This window comes from Protomyctophum parallelum (genome assembly GCF_964188405.1).
Source record: "Protomyctophum parallelum genome assembly, chromosome: 19".
Lineage (NCBI taxonomy): Eukaryota > Metazoa > Chordata > Actinopteri > Myctophiformes > Myctophidae > Protomyctophum > Protomyctophum parallelum.
This window is the reverse complement of record NC_139717.1, coordinates 16,907,147-16,934,380: the sequence shown is the minus strand read 5'-3', so window position 1 is coordinate 16,934,380 and position 27,234 is coordinate 16,907,147. Positions and strand designations below refer to the sequence as shown.

At 46.2% G+C, this 27,234-nt stretch overlaps 1 protein-coding gene across 1 annotated transcript in view; it reads left to right on the top strand.

Moving 5' to 3' along the window:
• The window catches only part of LOC310876518 (lysophospholipid acyltransferase 2-like), a 39,189-nt gene extending 12,262 nt beyond the window's left edge, over positions 1–26,927 (top strand). Inside the window, exons 2-13 of the mRNA XM_083790078.1 lie at positions 13,126–13,271; positions 14,141–14,218; positions 15,150–15,245; positions 15,892–15,947; positions 17,605–17,659; positions 18,638–18,824; positions 19,730–19,922; positions 20,004–20,107; positions 20,212–20,276; positions 21,772–21,904; positions 22,835–22,986; positions 23,737–26,927. Of these exons, the coding sequence (XP_083646204.1) occupies positions 13,126–13,271; positions 14,141–14,218; positions 15,150–15,245; positions 15,892–15,947; positions 17,605–17,659; positions 18,638–18,824; positions 19,730–19,922; positions 20,004–20,107; positions 20,212–20,276; positions 21,772–21,904; positions 22,835–22,986; positions 23,737–23,911 (1,440 nt within the window). The 3' untranslated portion in view covers positions 23,912–26,927. The remainder of the gene's footprint in view (positions 1–13,125; positions 13,272–14,140; positions 14,219–15,149; positions 15,246–15,891; positions 15,948–17,604; positions 17,660–18,637; positions 18,825–19,729; positions 19,923–20,003; positions 20,108–20,211; positions 20,277–21,771; positions 21,905–22,834; positions 22,987–23,736) is intronic.
• Positions 26,928–27,234: the final 307 nt, after the last annotated feature.

The following is a 27,234-nucleotide window of genomic DNA, read 5'->3' as shown; positions in this document are numbered from 1 at the left end:
GACTGGCCTAGTTCCACACTGAGAGTGCTGGTGGACAGTAACGTGTATGTACTGTACTTAAGTACAATGTTGAGGTACTTTTACTTTACTGGAGTATTTCCAATTGTCAATACTTTTACTTCTGCCTCGCTACATATCAGAGAAAAATACTTGTTATTTTGTTATTATTTTGAGGGGGGCTAGCCCCTCCTATGTCCAGCTTTGAGGGTTTGTGTAAACACCAAACATTGAAGACAAAAGTGTGTAAACGCAAACATTGAAGACAACAGTGAGGACGCAAATTGCGATTGGCCAGAATGAGATGATGTATGATGACGTATGATGATAAGAGCGCCCCTCACTTCACACGGGTGTGATTTCTTTTAGACATAATATGATATCTTGTGTTGTGAAAGGGGACATTCTGCATCATGCATACTTTTACTTTTGCTACTTTAAGTATATTCTGATGCCAAAACCAAACCTTTGCACTTTTACTCAACAAAATTGTGTTTTTTACATCACAGTATTTAGGCCTACATTATATACTTTTTCTTCTAAGTAACACACAAGTACTTTTTTTTCACCGGTGGCTGCCTGTGAGTCAACAGACTGAAAGTGTGTCACTGTCGCTCACAGCGCATGGAGAGGCTGCTATAGCATTGTTGTCACTAGGGCTGAATGACTGATTCCATTCTGACCTAAGATCAGATTCTAAAAATGTCTTCTATGTCAGTCACTCTTCGATTTTTCAAAAATAGCGCCCAGATGGGTTAAGACTAATATTGTGATGGCAATTGAATTGACAAACTTACTTTTTTGGTTGTTTCAATTTATCTTTGGGCTTTTATGCGTTTATTGATAGGACAGTAGGCTTACGGGAGGAAATGGAGAGAGAGAGAGAGAGAGAGAGAGTCGAGCTTCAACTACGACGTCACGTCATTAGATAATAGATATTGTCAACATAACATTGATATTATTTAAAGGACCATATTGCGTAGTGTAATCTCTCAAATGGCGCTTTTATCCAAAGCGCTTTACGTAGATTGTGCATTACATTCACCCATTCACACACACACACACACACACACACACACACACACACACGGGATCAAACTGGGAACCTTGTGATTCACCATCCGGCCACTCTACCGGACACTCTCCCCCTGAGCCACTGCCGCCCCTAGACCCCCCCCCCCCCCCTCCCCTCTCAAGACAGATTATAATGAATTGCATTTTATAGCGCTTTTCCAAGTGCTCAAAGCGCTTTTACAATGGTTCATTCATTCATACATTAGGAGGTGAGGCGGCGAACAGTCGACGCCAGCATCCTCACTTCCCACATTCACACACCAATGGTGGCGAGCTCACACCGAGCGAGTCACTGGAGGCAATGTAGGGTTCAGTGTCTTGCCCATAAGGAGTCAAGGACACTTCGACATGTGGACAGGAGGAGCCGGGATTCGAACCAACGACCCATGGATCATTGGACGACCTGCTGTAGCTCCTGAGCCACAGCCGCCCTAAATTAGACTTGAAACAGGTCTCCGCCAGGTGAGGTAGGTTATATTGGCCTCCTGGTGGCGCTATAATAGGCCAACGCGAAAAGGGTGTTGGACGCTGCGTTTATGGTTTCAGGCATTTGAGGCAAACATGTTTTATTTTTTTGTCAGGATGGAACATGAAAAATCTGCCAGGCCCACTGTTAGGTTTAACGACTATAGAGATGCTGTGTACCGATTTGTTTGATGTTTGGAGTAATATATATAAAAAAAAAGATCTACAAGCTCCTAGTGTGTCACAAGATGAGCTTGTTCGACTATGTGTTGTATAACCCAGTGGTTTCCAAAGTGCGGTCCGGGGGGGACCCCCAGGGGTCCCAGGGGTCCCAGGGGGTTGATAGTTTGGAACCTAATGGGCCCTTATGGGTTAAATTAACATTGATTTTACAAGTGGGGTCTCAGAGATATAAATGCCATTAAATGGGGGTCCGTAGCCTATTGCGTATCAAACGGAGGGTCCCTGAAATTAAAACGGTTGAGAATTACCGCTAGAGCCGTGAAAATCTTCTCTCATGGGGGTCACTGGCATATCTTTTCCGTGGGCTAATTAGTGTCAATTTGGGGGTCCTTGGCATGTAAATGTTTGGGAACCCCTGGTATAGCCATAAGTGGTTCAACGTGACACAGCAGGGGTTAGATTAATTAACGAGGCAATCCTTACGGGCAGTGGTGTTTGTCGGCAGTGGTGATGGACGAGGGGTCAAAGGTCAAGGAGGGTCGGAGGCCTTCAGGGGCACGGCTGTCAGCCATGAAGACGGCACTGTGGTGTATGGATTTATTGATCTGCATTGATTTCATTATGGTTGATGAATGTCAGCTGGTGGGAAACAAAGTACTCTTTCTATTGACTTGAGTAAAAGTACACTGCCAACACTGCAACGTAGAAATACTCCACAAGTCTGGAATTAAAAATGTACTTGAGTAAAAGACTAAAAGTACAAAAATATTGGTATCAAAATGTACTTACAGTACCAAAAGTAGAAAGTGCTCAGTATGCAGATCTTTTGAAAATGGCAGATCAATTGGGAGCTTGTAGATCGGCTATTTTCAAATGACCCAAATGTATATAGGGCTGAAGTGTTTTGTGTTTAATGTAGTTCTATGTTTTGTACTAATAATCAAAATCTACAATGTAACTAAAGTTTTCAAATAATTGTTGTGGAGTAAAAGTATTCAATATTTGCCTCTGAGATGTAGTGGAGTAGAAACACAGAACATTGGAAATCCTCAAGAAAAGTATGAAAATACGTTGTACTCAAGTACAGTTGAGTACTTGAGTAAATGTACTTAGTTACTTTTCACCACTTATAGATGCACAGGCATTCCAAATGTACAGTATATGCCTCAGCGGAATCAGTGTGAGTTTGTTTCGGCTGTCATATGTGTTACCGTGTAATAATGAATAGTGCAATTATAGGAAACAAATTGGGTGTCCAGTGTTGTTATGTTCTTATCATAAATTGGCCAATTATAATTACAGCTCCCATGGCTTTAATGCAGTGGTTCTCCACCTTTTATATACCCATTAAGACCGGGGAAAGCATCTGTGACGTTTTTAGTTTTGAGCTAAAAAGTATTATTATTATTATTATTATTATTATTATTATTATTATTATTATTATTAAAGATTTATTTTGCGAGTTGTATGCCTTTATTGATAGGACAGTCATCACTCATCATTGGCATCCATCAGTGGCTGAATAGACCTAAGCGAGATTGGCAATCCATCCCGCACTTCGCACGGGGGAAGACTGATGCTGCTCTGTCTATTTGGTTTTGATCCTCAACGATCCGTCTCCGGGCTTCTGCGATCGGATGCTGCAGCTTCCCAGGTCTCCAGATCGATGTCCCTTTTGTCCAGGGCCCTCAGGTCGCTTTTGCAGATGTATTTGTATAGCGCCGTTTTGGTCTGCCTATACTTGACGTTTTCCCCCTGAACTCATTCTCCATAGCCCATTCCGGGGCGGGAACCCCTTTTTGGTGTTAGCATTATGCTATGCTTTAGCTATTGAAAAATAGCAGATCTACAAGCTCATAGCGCGCCACCAAGTGGCGCGCTACGAGCTTGTAGGTCTGCTATTTTTGAAAAATTGAAGAACGACTGACATAGAAACATGGCTTTTTCAGAAAACTGTCAGGATGTAGAAGACATTTTTAGAATCTGATCTCGGGTCAGAATGGGATAGAGGAGATCCCTGGGAATCCGTTCGTCATCCATTCCTCGCCACATGACAAAGCCAGCTCGTGCGTCTCTGAGTGCTGTACGTGTTGGGGATTCCAGCACGGTGTGGTTTGGCAAGTGTGTCTTGCCAGGTGATGCCCATAATGACTCTATAAGGCAGCGCATGTGGAACGTATCCAGTTCCTGTCGAGCGTGCGATATGTCCAGGGCTCACATGCTCTGTAGACCTGGATCTTCAGTTTTGCTGTGTCAGCTTGCTGTTGCTGGTCCACCCTGTTTGTCAGTCTGGACATGGTGATGGCAGCTGCGTGTTGAGCTCCTGGTCAATACAGAGGGAGAGTCTGAGATGGTTGAACCCAGGAACAGAGTCGTGGACGACCTCCAATACGTATAGTTGGAGATCCTGATGTCCACGTCCTGTCCTGTCCTCTTCCCCACAATTCACATTCTGGGGGTTTGGAGTGGTTATGGACTTTGCACACTAGCTAAGCCCCATATGTTTTTTGTCTGTCTGTCTGTCTGTCTGTCTGTCTGTCTGTCTGTCTGTCTGTCTGTCTGTCTGTCTGTCTGTCTGTCTGTCTGTCTGTCTGTCTGTCTGTCTGTCTGTCTGGAGATAATCTCACACTGTACCACATGCTGTTTACATTCATGGCTAATAAAGTATTCAATGGATCGATCAATCAATCAATAAAATCTAAAAGTGTCACATCGTGAAGCGATTTGAGCTTGCAGATCTGCTATTTCCACAATTTGAAAAGTTTGAATATATATGGTCATTTTTCAACATTGAAACGATAATGACGATTATATGCAAAACATAATCGTGATAATGTGAAATCATTGTGATTAGGCAATCATGGTGGCACAGTGGCGCAGTCGGGACTCTGTGGCGGGGACGCTGTGGGCGCTGGGGGGGCGTGTTCTCTCCTCCGCGTCATCAGTGCCCTAGGTGGGGTTGGCGAAAGGGCATTTCTGTGTAGAGTTTGCATGTTCTCCCCGTGTCCCATAGGGTACTCCGAAAAACATGCAGTAGTCCTGGTCTCTCTACTGCCTCTCCCTGGTCAGCCCGGGGCGCCTGATGGAGGGGAATGGAACTGATTGGAATAACTTGTTCCTTCCACGAGCTACATCCTCCCCCCGGTCAGGTGATAAGAAATGGCCTGCTCACTCCTCATGCATTGAAGGACGCATGATCTCAGTTCTGGGCTCTGCCCAGGTTGGCAGAGGGAGAGTAAGCGCCCAGGATTACAACTTTGGCAATTGGCACCGGGTGAAAAACGGGTTACAATTTAAACATCACAGGATAAAAATGTTACGGTAAAAAAATAACAATGAATAATAATTGTGACAGGCCATATAGCGGAAACCGACGCTCTACAAGCTCACAATGCCTCGCACCGTGACGCAGTGCGAGCTTGTAGATCGGCTGTTGCCGCTGTCCGCCGTGTGACAGGAGCACACACATATACGAGGACTTAAGTGGTTAATGTGTTTAGATAGGAGTCGTAATCAGGTTGCGTTTGACTGATAGCGCTTCCTCTCAAACCCCTTTCAGCTTAACATACTATTACTCTGTCTGACAGCCTTGCTTTGGCCGCGGAGTGCTTTACTCTGCTTGCGCGTGCGTGTGTGCACGTGTGTGTGTGTGTGTGTGTGTGTGTGTGTGTGTGCAGTGTGTGCGGTTCTCTCAGACTGGTAGATAAATAATTGAGTGCGTAATGTATTTTGACTCAGCGAAGCACTTAGTGCTCATTGGAGGATTTAATCATGTGAGTGCTGCGCAGCTTTCTCTCTCCCTATGTCTTTCTCTGTCTCTCTCTGTCTGTCTGTCTCTCTCTGTCTCTCTCTCTCAGACCAGTTGTCTTAGTTCGACGATACATGGTTCTCCTTGTCCGCGGGCCAGATGTTATGCTCGTTACCAGTGGTGGTGAAACTTAGATTTTCTTGTACTCCACTATACATCTCAGAGGCAAATATTGTACTTTTTACTTCACTACAATTATTTAAAAACGTGAGTTAATGGTTACTTTTTCTTTTACAAAAACATACATTAACCCATTCTGGGGTCGGGAACCCCTTTTGGTGTTTTAAACATGATGTTATAATTTAGCTATTGAAAAATAGCAGATCTACAAGCTCATAGCGCGCTACGAGCTTGTAGGTCTGCTATTTTTTTTAAATCGCGAAAATATTTATTTCAGAAAACTGGAGGATTTAGAAGTTCCTTTTTTTTAATTCCGAGGTCAGGCCTAAATGAGTTTAATTAAGCGTGTAAAAGTGAGCTCCTTCAGCTGCCTTTGTGTTTGAATGTCGGCGCTTGTGGCGCGGCAGTTCAGTCTTCTTTCACCCCGAGGTTGGTGCCCTGCAGCACCTATAGAGCCTATAGAGCCCGTGTGTTACCCCCGGGTCTGGCCCTGTGTGTGGACCGCCTCCAGCCCAACCGCTGGACCAAAGGGTGCTGTATCACTGCCTTTCAATTGACAGCCATGTTGGAAAGAGTATAGCAGCCTGTCAATCTCCTGTTGGGTTTGGGGAGGCTGTCTCCTAGCAACGAGTATCTCAAGGATTCCTTACCCAGGCAGAGAGGACCAATAATGATAGCTGTGATACAGTAGCATTACTGTATTACAGCTATGTGGTGCGCGAGCGCCTCCTATAGGGGCTGCGGCTGCGCGACATGAAAAAGGCGATGTGGTTTTATTTTAATATATATTAACATTATGCCAATATATGGCATGTATATGCAGAGTATAGCCTATGCTGCATATATTATTATGCCATATTCAGGTTCATATATGTGCATATATGTGGATAAAAAGGAAATATATGTATAGGTTATGTCATTTATATTTCCATGTGGGGAGGGGGGGGGTGCGTCAGCTAGGTCACGATGTAACAGGGGGTGCATGGCCAAAAAGGTTTGGGAACCGCTGCTCTAGGGTTCAAGTTCACAACGAGGCATGATGCAACACGTTGTGAACTTGTGAACTAGGTGTGACAGGAGAGGAGGAGAGGAGAGCAAGTGAGTAAGTCAAGTTTATTTGCAGAGCACCTTTCGCAGACAATCACAGTCACAAAGTGCTTCAACAACGACAAAAATACGAAACAAGCCAAAAACAAAATAAGACAAAAATAGAATAAACAGCAGAGGAGACTATAAAGGAGAGGAGAGGAGAAGAGAGGAGAAATAAAAGGCAGAGGTGAAAGCAGGTGAGAGGAGGATGAGAAAAATGCACGTTTAGATGGGGAGAGGTCTATGAGATATTCATGAGACACAGACATACATTGAGGCCAGGGGGTGAGAGGAGAAAGAGCCTCCTTTCTCCTCTCACCTCCTCCACACCTCCTTTCTCCTCTCACCTCTTTGGTAATGGCATCAAGCTCACTCACTCACTCACTCACTCACTCACTCACTCACTCACTCACTCACTCACTCACTCACTCACACACTCACGCACACACTCACGCACTCATGCACGCAGCACGCACACACAGGGATGTCAGAGTTAATACAGTAGGTGTTTCACTTTCACATATTTATTGTCTCCACCAGGCCGAAGGCATGTGGGGAGAGTATGTTTTGCACTCCGTCCGTCCGTTTGTGTGTCCGTCCGTCCGTCCGTCCGTCCGTCCGTGTGTCCGTGAACAGCTAATCTCGGCCACCGTTAACCCGGTCGATGCCATATTTTGCACACACACTCCCTGGATGCCAACCATGAACCTCTGCCCCAAACTTTCCAGAACGGCCTGTTATAGCGCCACCAGGAGGCCGCTTTGTGCAAAACAAGTTTTTCGATGCCATATTTTGCACACACACTCCCTGGATGCCAACCATGAACCTCTGCCCCAAACTTTCCAGAACGGCCTGTTATAGCGCCACCAGGAGGCCGCTTTGTGCAAAACAAGTTTTTGCACAGTACACCTACAGATTTTGTCCAAACATCACGCAAATTGGTACACAGTCTCTCTAGAGCCATTCAACGAAACGGGTCTTTCACATTTATCAGACTCCATCTTGATTGGATAAGATTGGCTTCCAAAGTTCACAGGAGTGCTCAGTTTCAAACAAAATGCTGCAAATCATGAACACATCGCGTGATTTCCCTGAAATTGTGCACCCACATTCCCACTAGGCCGAGGACGAAATGCCACATGAACAATTTCAACTCAGCCTCAAGGTGGCGCTATAACTGGCCAAAAAGTGTTTTTACCTCTAACTGCACGGATCTGTGGATAACCTGGTGGAGACCTGTGCCCGGAAGGGCACTTTTTCTAGTTTTCAGATGAAATTGTTAAAATTGTGGCATAAATATCAAAGACATCAGAAATCAGACATTTCCCCCAAAAAAACAAACAAAAAGGAACCATACAACAATTTGGAGATAAGAGGTTTCTGCCCAGATTATTTCCCCAGTTTTTCATGTGTTTATGAGGTGACAGTACTTCATTAGACCCCTTGGTGTGGTTGTTATGTGCAATGTCTTCCCTTTTATATTTACAGTCAAACGTGCCAATGAAAAAAAACTGTGATATAGTGACATCATAATATCATCCCCTTCCCTAACCCCTCCCCCTTTATCATACAACAACAGCTGTGGGTGCATCTTCAGTTCATTAACACCCACCAGGCAAACCAGGGATACTTACTTAATGAACGCAATTTTAACAAATACTGTAAAGATTCTTCATCCTTTTACGATAATAATACCTGATGATCATGTTTTAGGGTGGAAAAAAATAATTTCACTCCAGCTTTAATTCCCTGCCTGGTGACTGGGTTGCCATGGCGATCACATTGCCATAGTGAAATCAACAGGTATCAACTGCCCAGGCCCCCAATTGGCCCATATTACACCCAACCCACCAGCTTTGTGGATTGGCCAAGCTTCACCTTGCATTTATGCTTCCGTACCAATATAAACACGTGTGCACAATGTAGTAAAACCTATTGTTTAGTATATACAGCACCTATCCCTCGTGTGACAGTGGCTATACTGCCTATACATTCAAAAGATTCAGATGAGGACCTGTTCGGTCATATAACAATGATTTACATTTTTGAGCGGAGCTAACCGCTGCAACATTTGTGTGTTTGGGTGTCTATCAGTTAATTATTTATGGTTATTTTCCCATTGACTTGAACGGGAGTTGCATGTTCCCAACTTTTATCTATTCATGGTAGATGCATGTTATGCCCATATATGGAGCAAGTGAGCAACCAACACCTTTCTAGTTGTTACATGGTTATTATAGAAATTATTTAATGAAACTAACTCACCAAAGGCACCGCTCACTTCACACAATTTTACATAATTTAGGAATTTAGCGGTGGCTCTTCACCTCTTACGCGGGGGTTGCGCCTGTTTGCCGCGATGCTGCGCTGGACGGTGCACCTGAGAGGGGGGCCGGAGAGGAGCCGCCACGCGGCGGTGAGCGTGGGCCACAGGGTGTACTCGTTTTCGGGCCGCTGCGACGCCAACGACGGGGGGTTCCCGGCGCCGCTGCGGCTCGCCCTCCTCAGGAAGGCCCCGTTGTTCATCGACGTGCACGTCTTCAACACGCTGTCCCTGCGCTGGACCAAACTGCCCCCGGTGGCTACAAAGACGGCCGCGACCTCCGGAGGAGGAGGAGGAGGGCGCCGTTCCCCCCCCGAGGCTCCCTCCATGCGCGAGGACCACACGGCGGTGACCGTGGGAGACGTCGTCTACGTGTGGGGCGGGATCACCGCCGCGTGGGAGTTCTGCAACGCGCTCTACGCGTTCGACGTGAGCGCCCGCCGGTGGTCCCGGCCAGCGGTGTCGGGGACCCTCCCGGAGGCGCGGTGCGGCCACTCGGCCTGCGTCCTGGGCAAGGTCATGTACGTGTTCGGAGGATACCGAGGCCTGGCGGGATGCACGGACGACCTCAGCGCGCTGGACACCGCCGCCATGGTCTGGTCTCGGATCGACACCGGCGGCGGCCCGCCGCCGCCCGCGCTGCAGTGTCACTCCGCCGCCGTCGTCGGGACGAAGATGTTCGTGTTCGGGGGCCGGGGGGACGAGGACGTGGGCCACTACGACGAGACCCGAGTGTTTGACACGGAGGCCGGCCGCTGGCTGCGCGCGCCTCCTTCCGTGCGGCGGCATCCTCCGGCGGGGCGCGAGAGTCACGCGGCCTTCGCCCACGGCGGAGAGATGTACGTGTTCGGCGGCCACAACCGCCTCCTGAAGCGCATGTTCAACGACCTGTGGAAGTTGAACCCGCGGACGTTCTCCTGGACCAAGGTGGAGACCAAGGGGAAGGTCCCGTGCCCCAGGATGTCCAGGATGAGCTGCTGCGTGGTGGGGGACCGCGTCGTCCTCTCCGGGTCGTCTCTGGAGCCGCGCACGCGTCACCACCTGTACATCTTGGAGTTGCGTTCTAGTCTGAAGACGTTGTGCAAGCTGGCGGTCATTCGGTACGCTCTGGTGCAATTTGGACTCCCGCATGACATCAGGTGGGAACTGGCGGCCATGACTACCAACAGCTACAGAACAAAGCTACGCGTCCCACTACAGAAGTAAAATAAAAACATGGATGCGGAAGAGAACAATTTCCAGCCAGTGGAACAGAAGAAAAGGGGAACGAGTGAACAGCCGAGTACAGGTGACGATGATCCAGATTCCAGACCCACACAGCTCGCACCCTACGAGACAAAGGCATGCCTTTGTATTTTTATGGGTGAGTGTTTCGCTACGCGGAACGGGCGAGGAGCCAATTTGCTGCCCACAAATAGTTCTGGTGTTTTTCCCCCTCTATCTTTTTCTTCAGTGTGTTATTCAAATAGAGTTAATGAGGCAGCTTCCCGCCTTGCCTCAAAAAACTAATCATTTTAGTAGCGATCGCAAAAGTGAGGACGCCAGTATAAAAGGGAAGGGCCGTCCTAAGTGAATAGTAGGTCTAAAGGCAGAGGCCGTTGTGAGGGAATGGGAGGTCTGCTATTCTGTGCCGAAATTGAGGACGGCATAAGAAAGGGAGGGGCCATTTTATTTGAGTAATGTCCCCAAATTGTGAAGATGGAAATGGCACCAAATTTGAGGCGCCAAAAAATGCCCATGTATGGTGCCAAGATTGGCGCTCTGCTTGGCCGCTGTGAAGGTGTGCCATTCTACACTGTGATTGTCTGAACGTTGCTTAACAGGGACACCGTTATATTATGTGGCAACTGGCAGATAATAATTGTCTCCACCAGGCCGAAGGCATGGGGGGAGAGTATGTTTTGCACTCCGTCCGTCCGTGTGTCCGTCCGTGTGTGTGTGTGTGTGTGTGTGTGTGTGTGTGTGTGTGTGTGTGTGTGTGTGTCCGTCCGTCCGTCCGTGAGCAGCTAATCTCGGCCACCGTTAACCCGGTCGATGCCAAATTTTGCACACACTCCCTGGATGCCAACGATGAACCTCTGCCCCAAACTTTCCAGAACGGCCTGTTATAGCGCCACCAGGAGGCCGCTTTGTGCAAAACAAGTTTTTGCACAGCACACCTACAGATTTTGTCCAAACATCACGCAAATTGGTACACAGTCTCTCTAGAGCCATTCAACCAAACCGGTCTTTCAGATTTCTCAGACTCCATCCTGATTGGTTAAGATTGGCTTCCAAAGTTCACAGGAGTGCTCAGTTTCAAACAAAATGCTGCAAATCATGAACACATCGCGTGATTTCCGTGAAATTGTGCACCCACATTCCCACTAGGCCGAGGACAAAATGCCACATGAACAATTTCAACTCAGCCGAAAAGTGTTTTTACCTCTAACTGCACGGATCTGTGGATAACCTGGTGGAGACCTGTGCCCAGAAGGGCACTTTTTCTAGTTTTGTTATGAAAAGGTTTGAGCAGCACTGATATAGAAACATGCGTTTTTTTCAGAAAACTCTTTTCTTTTCAAAGCATTTAGAAGACATTTGACATTCAGAGCGTTTTTCATTGGCAGCTTGGAAGACGGGTTAAAAGAATCACACCTGTGTGAAGTGAGGGGCGCTCTTAACATCATACATCATCACGGGCCTGGAACCAGCTCAGTGGCCTTGTGGTTAGAGTGTTCGCCCTGAGACTGGGAGGTCGGGGGTTCGATCACCGGCCGGGTCATACCAAAGACTGTAAAAATGGGACCCAGCATACTAGCTGCGACATACTAGCGTCATGTCCAGGGGGTGTACTTGTACATCAAGCTGCCTCACGCTACAGAAACAGGAGATAGGCTCCTGCCCTATGGGCCCCATGGCTCGGCAAGGCTACTTACTAGGAGCGGCTAGCGCCCCTCAACAAAATCACACTTGTGTGAAGTGAGGGGCATTCTTATCATCATACATCACACATATATCACATTCCGTGTTCAGCCAATCAAATCATCGCTATGGGGTACACACATTACTCAGCCAATCAAATCATCACTATGGGGTACACACATTATTGGCGCCCCTCAATAAAGATGTTGGGTGTAGGATACTGGATTACTGGCGTCATACTCATATTCATCTCTCAAGACAGATTTCCAACACATGAGAAAGAACATGAAATGGATGCATTCCAGACTATTAGTGACATGTGTGGTCAGTCTGTAGAACATGTTTCAGGACTCTACTAAGTGACCTGTGTGGTCAGTCTGTAAAACATGTTTCAGGACTCTACTAAGTGACGTGTGTGGTCAGTCTGTAAAACATGTTTCAGGACTCTACTAAGTGACGTGTGTGGTCAGTCTGTAAAACATGTTTCAGGACTCTACTAAGTGACATGTGTGGTCAGTCTGTAAAACATGTTTCAGGACTCTACTAAGTGACATGTGTGGTCAGTCTGTAAAACATGTTTCAGGACTCTACTAAGTGACCTGTGTGGTCAGTCTGTAAAACATGTTTCAGGACTCTACTAAGTGACATGTGTGGTCAGTCTGTAGAACATGTTTCAGGACTCTACTAAGTGACATGTGTGGTCAGTCTGTAAAACATGTTTCAGGACTCTACTAAGTGACGTGTGCATGTGGTCAGTCTGTAGAACATGTTTCAGGACTCTACTAAGTGACGTGTGTGGTCAGTCTGTAAAACATGTTTCAGGACTCTACTAAGTGACGTGTGTGGTCAGTCTGTAAAACATGTTTCAGGACTCTACTAAGTGATGTGTGTGGTCAGTCTGTAGAACATGTTTCAGGACTCTACTAAGTGATGTGTGTTGTCAGTCTGTAGAACATGTTTCAGGACTCTACTAAGTGATGTGTGTGGTCAGTCTGTAGACTATGCGTCATGACTCCACCCTGTCTTTTCGGTAGAAAATGTCAAAGGTCACGGAGGTCTCAACTAAGGTTAACGTTGTATTTCTTTTCAATGATCAATCTCTCTCTCTCTCTCTCTCTCTCTCTCTCTCTCTCTCTCTCTCCCCCTCCCTCTCTCGCTGCAGGTGAACTTCGTAGTGTGTCAGCTATGTGCTGTGCTGACAGCGTTCTGGTTTCGTGTGTACCTCCACCCCAGCACCACCAGTCCCTTCACCAGGCACGTGGTGGCCACGCTGCTGGGCCTCTACTTCGCACTCTTCTGCTTCGGATGGTGAGGCTCTCGTCTTCAGCATCAGCAGCAGCATGTGCTCGGGTCCAGTTGTGGGCAATTAAACAATAATATATCAAAACCGATATTTAGAAGCAATAACCAACCTAATCTTGACCGTGTATGGATTAATTGAGAAGAATATAGGCACGCATGCACGAACGCACGCACGCACGCACTCACGCACGCACGCATGCAAACACACACACCTCTTCTTCTTCCAGGCATCACAGATGTTCATAAACGGTCACGTCTCGTCTGTCTGCACTTCTAATTGGCTGAAACCTGAGACAGGAAGTAGCAGCGTAGCTCCGACCGAGCGTACTATGAACAGAGCTGTGATGGTGTCAGTTGACTTATGGAGGCCAATACTGTATATCTGAATATAGCAGTGGCTCGTTCCAGACCTCATTCATTTTTCCAAAAATATTGATATCAATCATTGTAAGCCCATAACACATTTGATTCTGTGAAAAAGGGTATTTATTAAATATAGTAGGCCTATGCTAATTATTTTGTTAAGACAGAAAACGGTGGAGAGTATTGCGATACTTGGCACATTCAGAAACGTACTTTGTGTAGATACCTGTATAAAATAACACAGTGTACACATCGAAAAGCAACACCGCAGTGAATAATGTGTGATCTGTTATTTCACAGAATTACGAATTGCGATTACTTTACAAAGGTCTCAGTCAGAAATGAGCTGGTCACCGGGCTCTCATTGACTCCAATGCATTCCACCAAACTTCCGGGTGTAGTTTGGCTCCCATGTTTGCGACGAATCAGCATGACGATATGGATTTGCATGATAGTGAAAATGATGTTGGGTGTCCTTGCCTTCTTTTTTTCATCTACCAATTGTGTTGCAGGTACGCGCTGCACTTCCTGGTCCAGAGCGGGCTGACATATGGCATCATGATCCTGGCGGGAGTGGAACACATGCACAAGTAAGACAGACGGACGGACTAAGCGTTCATGAAGGGAATAACGAACGGTTCATGGCAAATGGCAGAAAAGGAGTCTGGCAGTGGAGGCTGAATCATAGAGTTATATATACTGTAAACTATAGACTGCCACGACCCCATGCAGCTATTCATTTCAATGAAAGTTGCTCACTGGCGTTTGAAAAACCAAGAACTTCCGCATTTTTCTTGAAAATGTGGAAGTGCTAACCGCCATGAACGCGACTGAATGGATTCATGAACGAGTGCTCTGTGTTAAACCCCAGCTGCGTGTATTTTGCCCACCTGCAGTTCCAGCTTTGGCCAGTAGGGTAGCGCGGCTTCACAGTTTCCCAGACGCTCTGCACACTGGGCCTAAGCTGTAATGTGTATCATTGTTTTGGGGCGGAAGTTGCGGGTCTTTGGCGGAAGCACCGCTCAAGGAACTTACGTTGACACTTTACAAATCGGTTTACATTCTCTGTGAATGAAACAAGTGTTGTGATTGGTCGAAAAACTATCGTATCCGGGGGAAATACATCTGACGGATGTTCCGGCCCGACACACTCTGTCGATACACACTATGCCTTAGGTTAATTGTGACCAGGATGAGTCATTCTAGGACCAAGGTTAGGCGCTCTGGGGGCCTTAAAATATCAAAACAATTGTTAATCATGTGATGATGAAAGCACCAAATGTTAACATTGGATATTCAGCCATTGTAGCTTGTCCTTCTGTTACTCGTAACAGAGTATTCCTACATTTGCAACTGCGAGTTTTACTTAAGGGATATTTCACTTTCAAACATACTCAACCTTATGTGGGCACCCCGGGCATTTTTAAAGTTTCTTTATTCAGTATTTAGATATTTAATATTCATTTTAGCTGCCCCGCCCCTTCCTATACTATGAATGTACTCTTATGTTATTTGTTGCAGGTACTGTTTGGTGGTGGCTCTGGGATATCTGAGTTTCTGCCAAATCACCAGAGTCTATGTGTTCGACTATGGGATGTACTCTGCTGACTTCACTGGGTAAGTCTCTGTCTGTCTGTCTGTCTGTCTGTCCGTCCGTCCGTCCGTCCGTCCGTCCGTGCCAACTGCCAATAGCAGCCGCGGCATTAGTCTGCATTAGTCCGCGACACACTATCCCTAACCTAACCTCACAGGAACGCCACGGGTGAGTTTTAACCAGCCACGCTGACACCAAAACCACACCCTACCCAACCCTAACCGCTATGTGTCTTACCGGCAATGCATGTCGGGAGCCACGGTACACTGCCGTGGCTGTTACGACACTCCACGAAGCGGCAGTGGAGTGTCAATGCTTTCTGCATAATACTTGAATTGCAAAATGTGCATGTATTCTGCAAAATTACACAATCATTATATGGCTAAGATGTTCATACACTGGACCCGAGTTGGCTCTGAGCTTTGAACCATCCCCCCCCCCTCCCCATCTACATTACATTTCTGTGGCAAAAAATAGCAGATCCATAAGATCCACAAGATCCACACACACTCCCATCCAGCGATGGGAGGGTGTGGTTGAACTCCACCTCTAGACGCTGTGCAGATGCATGTCTTTCTCCAACCTATGATGAGCTCTGATTTTGATGTTAATGTACATCTCTCTCTCTCTCTCTCTCTCTCTCTCTCTCTCTCTCACTCTCTCTCTCAGGCCCATGATGGTGATTACACAGAAGATCACCAGCTTGGCGTTTGAAATTCACGATGGTGAGTCTGTAAATGGAGCGTTCTGTAAACCATTTGTGACGGGATCTGACCGGAGGGCAGTCATCGCGTACTACTACATACTAGAGCATGTCTGAAATAAATGTCAGAGATGAAACGGCTAGCAATGCTAACAAAAAGGAAATCATGCAATATAATCTGTTCATTATAACATCATAATGTGGTTAATAATTGTTTGTTTGTCATGTACATGACTTGAAAATGAAGAGAATAGAGACATTTTTATAAATTTCCTTACTCTTCTATAAAGTAGCAAAGCTCCAACAACCACCCCCACCCCCGTTTGAGAACAAAGGGAAAAGACCACACCACACCACAGAATTAAACCGTTCAGGGCTATTTTCTCAACTTGTATCTCTGCAAGTCATTACTCCATAAGCCATGTCTCCAAAACCGCTGGGTCAAACTGAACAACCAATATGTCAATTTGAAGCTATGATTCCCTGCTTTCATATGACATGAGAAAATGAATGGAAAGAAAATCCAATGACTTACTGTTTGTCAAGGTGGGTCACATATTGATTAAGAACAGAATATAGCTAAGAACTACCGTATAGAATAGATGAAGAAATATAGATTTAGGGGTTCGACCCTCACATCGTAGTTTATAAGACAGATTGTGTGCCCTCAACATGCAATTCCAATTTGGTTATGATTGGATGCTGCGTTCATGATTTATGGCTATAAGAAATAGGCCCCGATTATACAGGCAGACACCATGGAGGATGAAAATCCTGTTTGGCGGTCATCGCCACATGACTCACAAGACCATTTTGTTCCCTAATTTGGTGGGGCAAAAACAATCATGTTTCTGCAACAAACGAACATTTGTAGCACCTGCGGTTCCTGCTGCTGTTGCTGTGTGCAGTAATTCCCATCAGCAAGAGTGCACACATGTTACTGACAGGAATGAGGGAATACCAAGGCTGTCAAAGGCTGGCAGCCAGCATCTCGGTGCTGTGCATGGGAACCGACATACGGGCGCCGGTCACGAGGACGTCCCACATTAACACAGGTGGACGTACTCAAGATAGATGACAGTTGTGCAAAGCACCAACGAGCAGACCAGATGTATGGAGAACTATACATCGCTCTTGGTTGGCCCTGGAAAGTTTTACGACAATTGGTCCAGCATCCGCCTGGGCGGCAGTGGAAGTAGAGTGGCCGGATGGCAACCGTGAGGTTCCCAGTTCAATCCCCCCCCCAGAGTTAATGTCGAAGTGTCCTTGAGCAAGACTCTGAACCCCTAATTGCTCCTGATGAGCAGGTTGGTGCCTTGCAGGTTGGTTCCTGACCGCATCTATATAACATGTCATCTAAGACAAGGTGCAAGTGCTTTACAATGGTCCATTCATGCAGTCAACGCCAGCGTCTTCACTTCGCACATTCACACACCAATGGTGCAACCACTGGAGGCAATGTGGGGTTCAGTGTCTTGCCCATGGACACTTTGACATGTCGACAGGAGGAGCCGGGATTCGAACCGCCGACCCAGGGATCATTGGACGACCTGCTCTACCTCCTGAGCCACAGCCGCGCCTCATGTACAATGTAAAGACATGTACAAAATAGGGACGCCATGGTTCATGTGGTTCATGTTTGCACTCTCCCGTTAAATGTTTTTTGTTTTCTCCATTAGGCATGGCCCGAAAAGAGCAGCATCTCACACCTGGACAGAAGATCCTGGCCATAAGGTTCGTCAAAGAAACATTTCACTTATTTTAAAGTCAAACTAGGTCCTACCTCTTGCTTTCTATGGAAGCATGTTGCGCAGCGAAAATAGCCGACCTACACGCTTGCAATGTGTCTGCGATGCATTGAGAGCTTGTAGGTCGGCCATTTTTGGTTTTATTATTTTAAGTTCAATGTTGGCTCAGCTACATGTAGCTTAACTTGTTAAGCTACATGAATTGAGGCTAAGAATTTTCAGTCTGGCCTATAATGGAAATGGATATTCTCCCAAGATTTCCTCTGTGACATACCATATCTTAGGGGGAAAGATACAGTATGCATATTAGCCTCGGTACCCAGGCTTTCATTTTCGTCATCAGCATATTTATTATTTACGTACCGTAATATGACATGATATTCTAAACATGAACACGGTATAATTCAGGATTAGTCAAAAATAGTTTGAGAAGTACTGTGGTATATTGACTCTGGGGAAGAAACTATACTTGAGCCTGTCGATCCTGTAGCGCCTCCCAGAGGGCAATAGGTGGAACAGGTTTTTTTTTCCCCAGAGTGTATTATGCCTGGCTTCGTGTGTCCCTACTGTATGTGTCTCGGTCAATTTGGGGTAACGCGTAGCGATACTAATATCACTGCGATATTTTGTCTCGTCCCTCTCGGTGTTAGATATTTTTTTGGAAAGTTCTCACCGCTTTGCAGCACGAAGCATTGTGAACTTGCAAATCAGCTGTGTTTGAAACATTTGAAACGTTTCGTGACTATAATCAATCGCACAATAGGTTAAAAGTGGTTAAAATCGGTACGATACAGTAAACAAAAAGTCAATAGCGGCCGACTACACATGGGCTGTAGTTAAAATGCATGTGTCTCTCTGCGTTGTGCAAGAGAGTTCAGTGTGTTCAGTTCAGTGCTAAAATGTCACAACACGTCGCAGTTTTTAATTGGTGTGTGTGTGTGTGTGTGTGTGTGTGTGCGTGCAGGAGAATGCCCAGCCTGCTGGAGTACTTCTCTTACAACTGTAACTTCATGGGCATCCTGGCCGGCCCCACCTGCTCCTACAACGACTACATCGCCTTCATAGAGGGCGGGACCTGTGGCCATAGAGACATCATGGAGACCAATAGGAAGGCCAGCAGGAAGCTACGCCAGAGCGAGCCCTCCCCCAACGTGAGTCACCGTCGGAGTGTATATGGCTCTGGTTCTTAAACCCTAGAACAATAAAGATACACTTTCACGGGTATATTTTACCCAATGTACAATATTCCATAAAAACATATTTCTCATCAAAATATATCGAAGTACAGCAATACATGGCAATTTGAGGTACTGTTCTTTAATATTTCATCAATAAACTTTGATCAAATATCCCGGGAGTAGATAGATTTGAACTGTTTTTCATATAATTCAAAATTGTGGCTGTAACTGCAGCCAGCGAGCAGTGTTGTTGAGCAGCCTGAACAGGCTCAGTTCACACACGTGTGATTTTTCTTATTGCTTGGCACGGGGCCAAGCATGACTGTTTGCAGCCATATATATATATATATATAAAAAGAGAAAAACCTTCCAAGGAAGGGACTGCACACTCCAGGGAACAGAGACGGACAACTTACTGCATCAAACTTATTTATTAGCACGACGCGTTTCGCAGTGAGCTTCGTCAGGTGCTATTTTGATGTGTATGCCTGCTAACTAGACTTGCACCTCCTACGGGTCTTTTTGGATGTGCAGGAGTCCCTTTTTTGTCTCATATATATATATATATATATATATATATATATGGCTGCAAACAGTATATATACATACATATATATATATATATATATATATATATATATATATATATATATATTTACACTTTTTGTGTAAATTAATACCCTACTTGATTATTACTACACTGTCGCACAAAGGCATCAAAAGTAGCAGATCCACAAGCTTGGAACGTGGTGCAGAATTGACACGTTTCCAGCTTGTAGATCCGAAAAAGTAACCGTTCTGGACATAACATGAGGTTTGCGGCGCCGACAGAGACGGCATATATTCTTCTAATAACTTTGAGGGCTCCACCCTGGCAGATGGTGGTGGTACGTAAGCTGTGCACGTGCATCCTGTCGCTGCTGGTGTTCCTGTCCGTCTGCAAAGTGTTCCCCGTGGAGAGGAACATCGACCCGGCCTTCATCTCCGCCACGCCGTTCCACCAGCGCGTCGTCTACCTCTACCTGTCCATGCTCACCACCAGGCCCAAGTACTACTTTGTCTGGACGCTGGGTGAGTCCTCTGTCTGTCTGTCTGACTGACTCTGAGCCTCATCGCATTGTGTCGTGTTTGTAAATTGTAAATTGTTTCCAGCTGATGCCATCAACAACGCCGCGGGGTTCGGCTTCAACGGTTACGGCCCGGACGGCTCCCCTCGCTGGGACATGATCTCCAACCTCCGAATAATGAACATAGAGGTGAATAATAAACCAAAGGACGAAGACTGAAACTACACCAAAGTTTGCTGTCCGAGTTAACAACAAGTCTGCACGACATTAACCGCTATGTTTTTTCATTTCAGTTTGCCACCAGCTTCAAAGTGTTCCTGGACAACTGGAACATCCAGACAGCTCATTGGCTCAAAAGGTAACGGATGCTACTAATAACCCCATTGGTTCTATAAAGCCCACAGTGCACGTTGACGATTGGCCAAGCGCAAACGAGTTGCAACTAGCAACCCGTTTGGCAGCAGAGTTCTGAACATGTGGTGTTCAGTATATACAACGGGACCGTGCACACACCCAGGCGCCGAGCGGGGACTGGGTTGCCGTTTCCACAGCAACAGTAGTGTCACAGTCCCTCTGGGATATGGGATATAAACAGCACTGGACAGTGACAGACTGGCTGTGTGTGTGTGTGTGTGTGTGTGTGTGTGTGTGTGTGTGTGTGTGTGTGTGTGTGTGTGTGTGTGTGTGTGTGTGTGTGTGTGTGTGTGTGTGTGCGTGCGTGCGTGCGTGCGTGCGTGTGCGTGCGCAAGAGAGAGAGAGTGTTTGTGTGGGACCAGTCGTGCACATATGTGTGTCATCACTTCCAATTTCACTTGTTTAATCTGTATCATGTCTGAGTTCTCTCTCCTGATTTGTATCTAATTGTATTCCCATCTTGTTCCCATCTAGGAAAGATTGTAGTGCAGAAATAGTTCTTGCAGCGTAACTAGATTTTAAACTTTTAAACTATATGCATTATATAATTTAAATTGTTTTGCAAATTGTTATTTCATATATGGGATTTGTGGACTCTTACCTCACAGTACACAGGAAAACCAGAGACCACAGAAAACCTGCTGAATGTTAAAAGTTCAGTATTTTTGGGTGCAAGAGCTCAGAAAATAATGTTGTGATGCATGCGGTTGTATGCCACAGTAGGGCATTCATTCATTCATTCATTCATTCATTAATTCATTCATTCGTTCATTCATTCATGAAAATGGATGTGAGGTTCCTGCCCAACAGCAATGCCATATATAGGTGCAGTTGTATGTACCAACAGCATGGAGAGAGAGAGAGAGAGAGAGAGAGACATTACAACAGACTGGAGGTGTAATTCCACTAATGGCGTTACATCATTATCATGTACATACAGTACAATGAGTACATACATCATGTAGTAACCCACAGCCAGCTGAAAGCTGCAGATACCATGTGCATGTCCGCCATCTAGTGGTGAATAACTGGTACTCATTGTTAGCGTTTTCCCCATGGCTTCATATTTAAAACACCTGTGTGATCACTGTGACTGTCAAGGTTTCAGCCTCGAGGAAGAAACTCTAAATACAAAGGAAAGACATCATTGCACATAAAAACCACACCAAGGGGTCTAATGAAGTATACTGTCACCTCGTAAACAGAAACACTGGAAAAAAATACAAACAATATTGCACTCAGGTGTGCTTTACCCTTTCATTAATGCGCGCACACACACACACACACACACACACACACACACACACACACACACCATTTACACATTGCAGGCGTGGTTAAAAACAAAAAATGAAATATTAATGGATTGTAATACAAATCTCCCTCTCTCTCTCCCCTCCCCCCCCCCCCCCCCTCTCTCTCTCTCTCTCTCTGGGCAGGGTGTGTTATGAGCGTTGCCCCTACCACCCCACGGCGGCCACCTTCATCCTGTCGGCCATGTGGCACGGAGCCTACCCGGGCTACTACCTAACCTTCCTGACCGGGACGGTCATCACACTAGCCGCACGCGCTGTACGTTCTGTCTGTCTGTCTGTCTGTCTGTCTGTCTGCCTGTCTGTCTGTCTGTCTGTCTGTCTGTCTGTCTGTCTGTCTGTCTGTCTGCCTGTCTGCCTGTCTGTCTGTCTGTCTGTCTGTCTGTCTGTCTGTCTGTCTGTCTGTCTGCCTGTCTGCCTGTCTGTCTGTCTGTCTGTCTGTCTGTCTGTCTGTCTGTCTGCCTGTCTGTAGTTTCTCTGTAATGGATGAAAAGTGTTTACCCCCACACTACAGAATAACTCACTTGCACTGCACCACCTTGGTTTTTTTTCAACAATATACGCATGCAATCATTGTAAGCAACCTGCAGTTTATACATGCTTGCCTTCCTGAACGTACAGTTCCCACAAAGGGTATAGTAGTGCAGGTGATTGCAACAACCACTGATGCAGTGAAAAATGAAAACGGGGCCGCCAAATATTCTAAACTTTCTGCCATTCCGCCAATAATCACATTGTTTGAGCCACACGTCCGAGTTTTCGCAGGGATCATACAAAGAATCACGTCACGTTGAATGATCCCAGTCCCCTATCGGCTCGTACTAGGACATGACATCATAACTGACATTTAACCACTTGAACCCCGGCATCCTTGGGCATACCCCGTCTAAGTGGGGGGAACACTCACCAAACATTGGATTTGGAGATGGCATGCGGCCGGGTTCCTCGGGAGATATTCTCTTTTGGGTCTCTGTCTAGGTCGCCCTCAGACGAGCCCTCCACCGTCGCTTCCAGTCACCCAGTCCTCCATACATCTGGCCAGCTCGTTGGTGCTTAGCGCTCTTGCGTCTTTCTAGAGTACATCCACATTATGTCAATGTGGGACGTCCGTCTCGACCTGAGAATATTGTTAAAAAAATCATCATCTCTCAACACCTTTTCCTGTGTCCTTTGTGCACTTCCTGTGCAGGTGAGACACAACGTCAGGCCCTACTTCCTGCACTCTGCCGCTCACAAGCTGCTGTATGACATCATGACGTGGGCGGCCACTCAGATCGCCATCTGCTACACCGTGGTGCCCTTTATCCTGCTGTCCGTGGGCCCCTCCCTGCAGTTCTACAGGTACGTGGGCCCCTCCCCGCAGTTCTACAGGTCCGTGGGCCCCTCCCCGCACAGTTCTACAGGTACGTGGGCCCGTCCCCGCATGTTCTACAGGTACGTGGGCCCCTCCCCGCAGTTCTACAGGTCCGTGGGCCCCTCCCCGCACAGTTCTACCGGTACGTGGGCCCGTCCCCGCATGTTCTACAGGTACGTGGGCCCCTCCCCGCAGTTCTACAGGTCCGTGGGCCCCTCCCCGCAGTTCTACAGGTCCGTGGGCCCCTCCCCGCAGTTCTACAGGTATGTGGGCCCCTCCCTGCAGTTCTACAGGTACGTGGGCCCCTCCCTGCAGTTCTACAGGTACGTGGGCCTCTCCCCGCAGTTCTACAGGTACGTGGGCCCCTCCCTGCAGTTCTACAGGTACGTGGGCCTCTCCCCGCAGTTCTACAGGTACGTGGGCCCCTCCCCGCAGTTCTACAGGTCCCCTCCTATAATCAGCAGAAATGAGTGCCTGTCAATTCCTTGTGTCCATTGTGTTTATATAATTGTCTAGTCAAAGAAGATATTTGACTTGTGCCATGCATTGTGCGCAATTCCATTTGCTCGTTCAGTTTCATCACCCCATAGCGGTGAAAAAAGAACATTGAAGACCAAATAGTCTAGTCCCCGGACCCCGATTATGATAAGATATTGTCTGTCTGTCTGTCTGTCTGTCTGTCTGTCTACAGTATCTATGTGTATTCCTGAGAGTCCTTATGTGTGTGCTTTCCGCAGGTCGTGGTATTGCAGCATCCACGTGGGCTGTGTCCTATTGGCAGTGGCGCTGCCCGTCAAGCCGCGACACCTCCGCGTCCAAGAGCAACGGAAGGGCGACCCCTCTCAGCCGGCGCAACACTGCCACATAGAGGACGCGGGCAACAAGTACAGCCAGAAGACCAAGGCGTCATGAAAGCCGGGGGACAGATGGACGGACGCACAAACAGACAGACGGACACATGGACAGACAGACAGACTGACTGACTGTCCAGCCACTGTATTAAATCCACTTGTTGACGGAGAGAACGGAGAGCGTTTGCGAGGCGATCGAACAAAACCGCCACGCACCGCGGAGAAACGCGAAATGTCATGGACATTATGAGCTGTATATTTGAGGAGGTGCGTACAGCGCGCCAGAGGTTCAGTATTACACCCACGGGTGCTTCTCAACGGCGCGGAAGAGAAGCGCGAGGCAGTATTAACGCGAGAGAATCTGAGAAGGACGTTCCCGCCCCCCCCAAAAAAGGCACAGATGGGGGAGCCTGGAACTCATGCACTGCAAAGTCCTTGAGAGTTAATTTAACTCTGAGTACAAATGGGACAAGGTCCATTTGGTCCATCACCTGGGTAAACAGAACATACCTTTTTATATATATATTTTTTAGGTCGGGACAGGACATCCATTTCCTCCAATCAGAGAGAGAGAGAGAAATCTCATACAGGACTCGGGATAAACAAGTGAAAATTGAAGTAATGGAAGAAAAAAGACACACGCACGCACACACAATTATCTTTGTGGCTTTCTCTCTCCTGATTGGATACAATTGGTATCCCGACCGGAAAATGCATTTTATGTTTTACTAAAGATCTGAATACTCGAATACATACAGCTATGATTACTGATCAGAATATTGTCTCTGTCGGGTGGAAACCTCATGCTATGTCCTAAACTGTTACTTTTCAGGATTCAATAATAGTTAAAGTAGCAGATCTACAAGCTCAAAATTAGCTTGAGGATCTGCTACTTTTGATGCTTTTGTGTGACGTAGGGCGTTCATTTTCCAAAAAACTAAAGTTTAGAATATGGAGATGAGAGGTTTCTGCACAACAGCGACAATACAGAACTTTATCTTGTCAGCAAAAATGTTATATGTTTTATGAAGATTTGATTGTGTGACAACCCTTGAGTTAATTCAGGACCAGCTGAAAGGCATGTCCGTGGTCATAATGGCGTACATGCCGTTTACAATAGCTTGTGCATTTTTATATCAAAAGTCCGTAAAAAGTCCAGTCGTAGTTACTTCCTGCCAAACAACAACGTAATATAGGTGATTACATCGGCAGGTCCGGACCAGGTTCAACCAATTATGATGACAAGCACCACTAGAGGGTGGTGTTCCTTCGTTGAATGGTATCAAAGATGGCAGACGCAACGTTTACAATAGGCCAGAGCTAAAAAAAATGAAAAATAATGTTTACAAACAAACGTGTTACTACAACCCTGCATGGAGTTGCAGTAGCATAAACTTCTGCACTACCTTGCAGGTTTAAATCCCATAGCCTGAGGGGACGGGAAAGTCTGCTTTCAGTCAGTGAAATAGCCTTCCAGGGCCAGTGTGATTCCCCAGCCAGTGTGATCTGTGGTCTAGAGGGGCGGATTCAAATTTGCTGGTGAAAACATTGGTTCACCGTTCTGTGCGCTCGCCCCCGGTAGAAAACAGCGGAGAACACTGACGTCACCAAATTTGGAGGGATGCCCCTCTGCACTGTTATTGTTTAGCGAAATACAAGGTTTACTCCCACTCCTAGACCAAAGCGCCTGCGACCCACGAGGCTAGTCAGTGAATGACAACCGCCCCCCCCCCATCACTGTGATTGGCTGAGAAGCACCCAGCCCCTGTTTCACTAGCAAACATGTCACATTATGGTCACGAAAAGCCATTTCAGCTGGTATTTACTGTAAAATAATACAATTTACAAACCATGTGAGGCAGTATTATGACAATGTCACAGGGACATTCCTTATCGTATAACCAAAAACAGCAAACGTTTAAACTGTGTTTAAAGTCATACTGTGTAATAATTCAGTACTGTAAGTCGTTTTAGCGACATTTCATATAGCTCATTACAGCATTTGCCTGTACGGAAGTACCGCAAGTCCAAGGATAGCAGCAGAAATTCACGAATACAATGTGTGTTTAGAGAAGCTGTCAAAAACACATGGAATGGAATGGTTATTAAAAACATAGCCTACCATTGTTTATTTTTATTTTTAAAGTTGAATTAAGCAATTATTACACGAGATGGTGTGCTTTACCATGGTTATTGGCACGCCAGTGATTCGGTCAGGAACGTGGCTTTAGTCGAGTTCCGCAAGCATCACTGAAGTGCCAATAATCACGGTAAAGCACACCCTCGACTGTAATATTGTGATTATACAACAGATTAAAAAACGCATCAATCTAAATTCATTGTAACTAAGATATTCGATAAAATTCATTTTTTATGCCGGATTTAGCCACCACGACTGCCAATGTCCCATGCAAACCTTTTTATGTTTTGATTAGGTGTGCCCTCAACCTCGTTTGAAGCATGGGTAGATGGCTATTTCAACCAATCAAATTGCTTCCTGAAACTACCTGACAATAGATTACACTGTATGACTTTAATGACAACCCTGCCTTTTTATCACCAAGACTTGATGGAACTTGTAAGAAGATGTCTCTAGCTGAAACGTCAGTATTTCACACAGCCAAAATTCTCGTCTTAAAGGCGCTGCAAGTGATATATATTTTTATTTGTTGTTGTTAAAATTTAACTGTTGTTAAAGTTATAAAGTGTTTCTCCGGTAATCTCGCCATCTCTTTAACAAACAGAAAATACACATTCAGCTAGGATTCCAATTTAATGCAACCAGGAGAGGAAACTCATGCGGGATACAGAATAAACGAGTGAAATAGCAAGCGATGAAACAAATAAATAAGTGGGCAAAAGTTGAATTGGAATACAAGCTGATAACTGATCTTTGCGGGGTAGCCTACTGATTGGATGATTTATTTTTCTTCAAATTTTATAATTTGAACCTATATTTACTTTCTGTTCATTTACTCTTTATTTCAGTTTACTGTTGTTTGTTTACTACTCGTGCAAGAGCTTTATTAGATGTTCTTTTTAGCCTTATTTCGTTTTTTACTAAATAACCATATCACTTACAGCAGCTTTAACAATGATTGAAGGGACACCACGGCGGGAACTTCGAAAAGGACTTGCGAGCGACTTGAAGTGGCCGCTTCAGTGTCGCGATCGTCGCTGTGTTTTTGCCTGTTCTCATGTCGATCGCAGCGGAGCGAGGGTGCTAGGCCAGCTGGCCCCTGACCGCGTCACCAACTCCCATCGGAGAGTAAACGGACACTTTCCACTTCTGTACCTTTTTGCCACAGGGGAAAGACCCACTTCAAATCAATGTTACTTCCGTAGGGAAGTGGTTCTCAAACTGAGGACGCCCAGGGGGTCCTT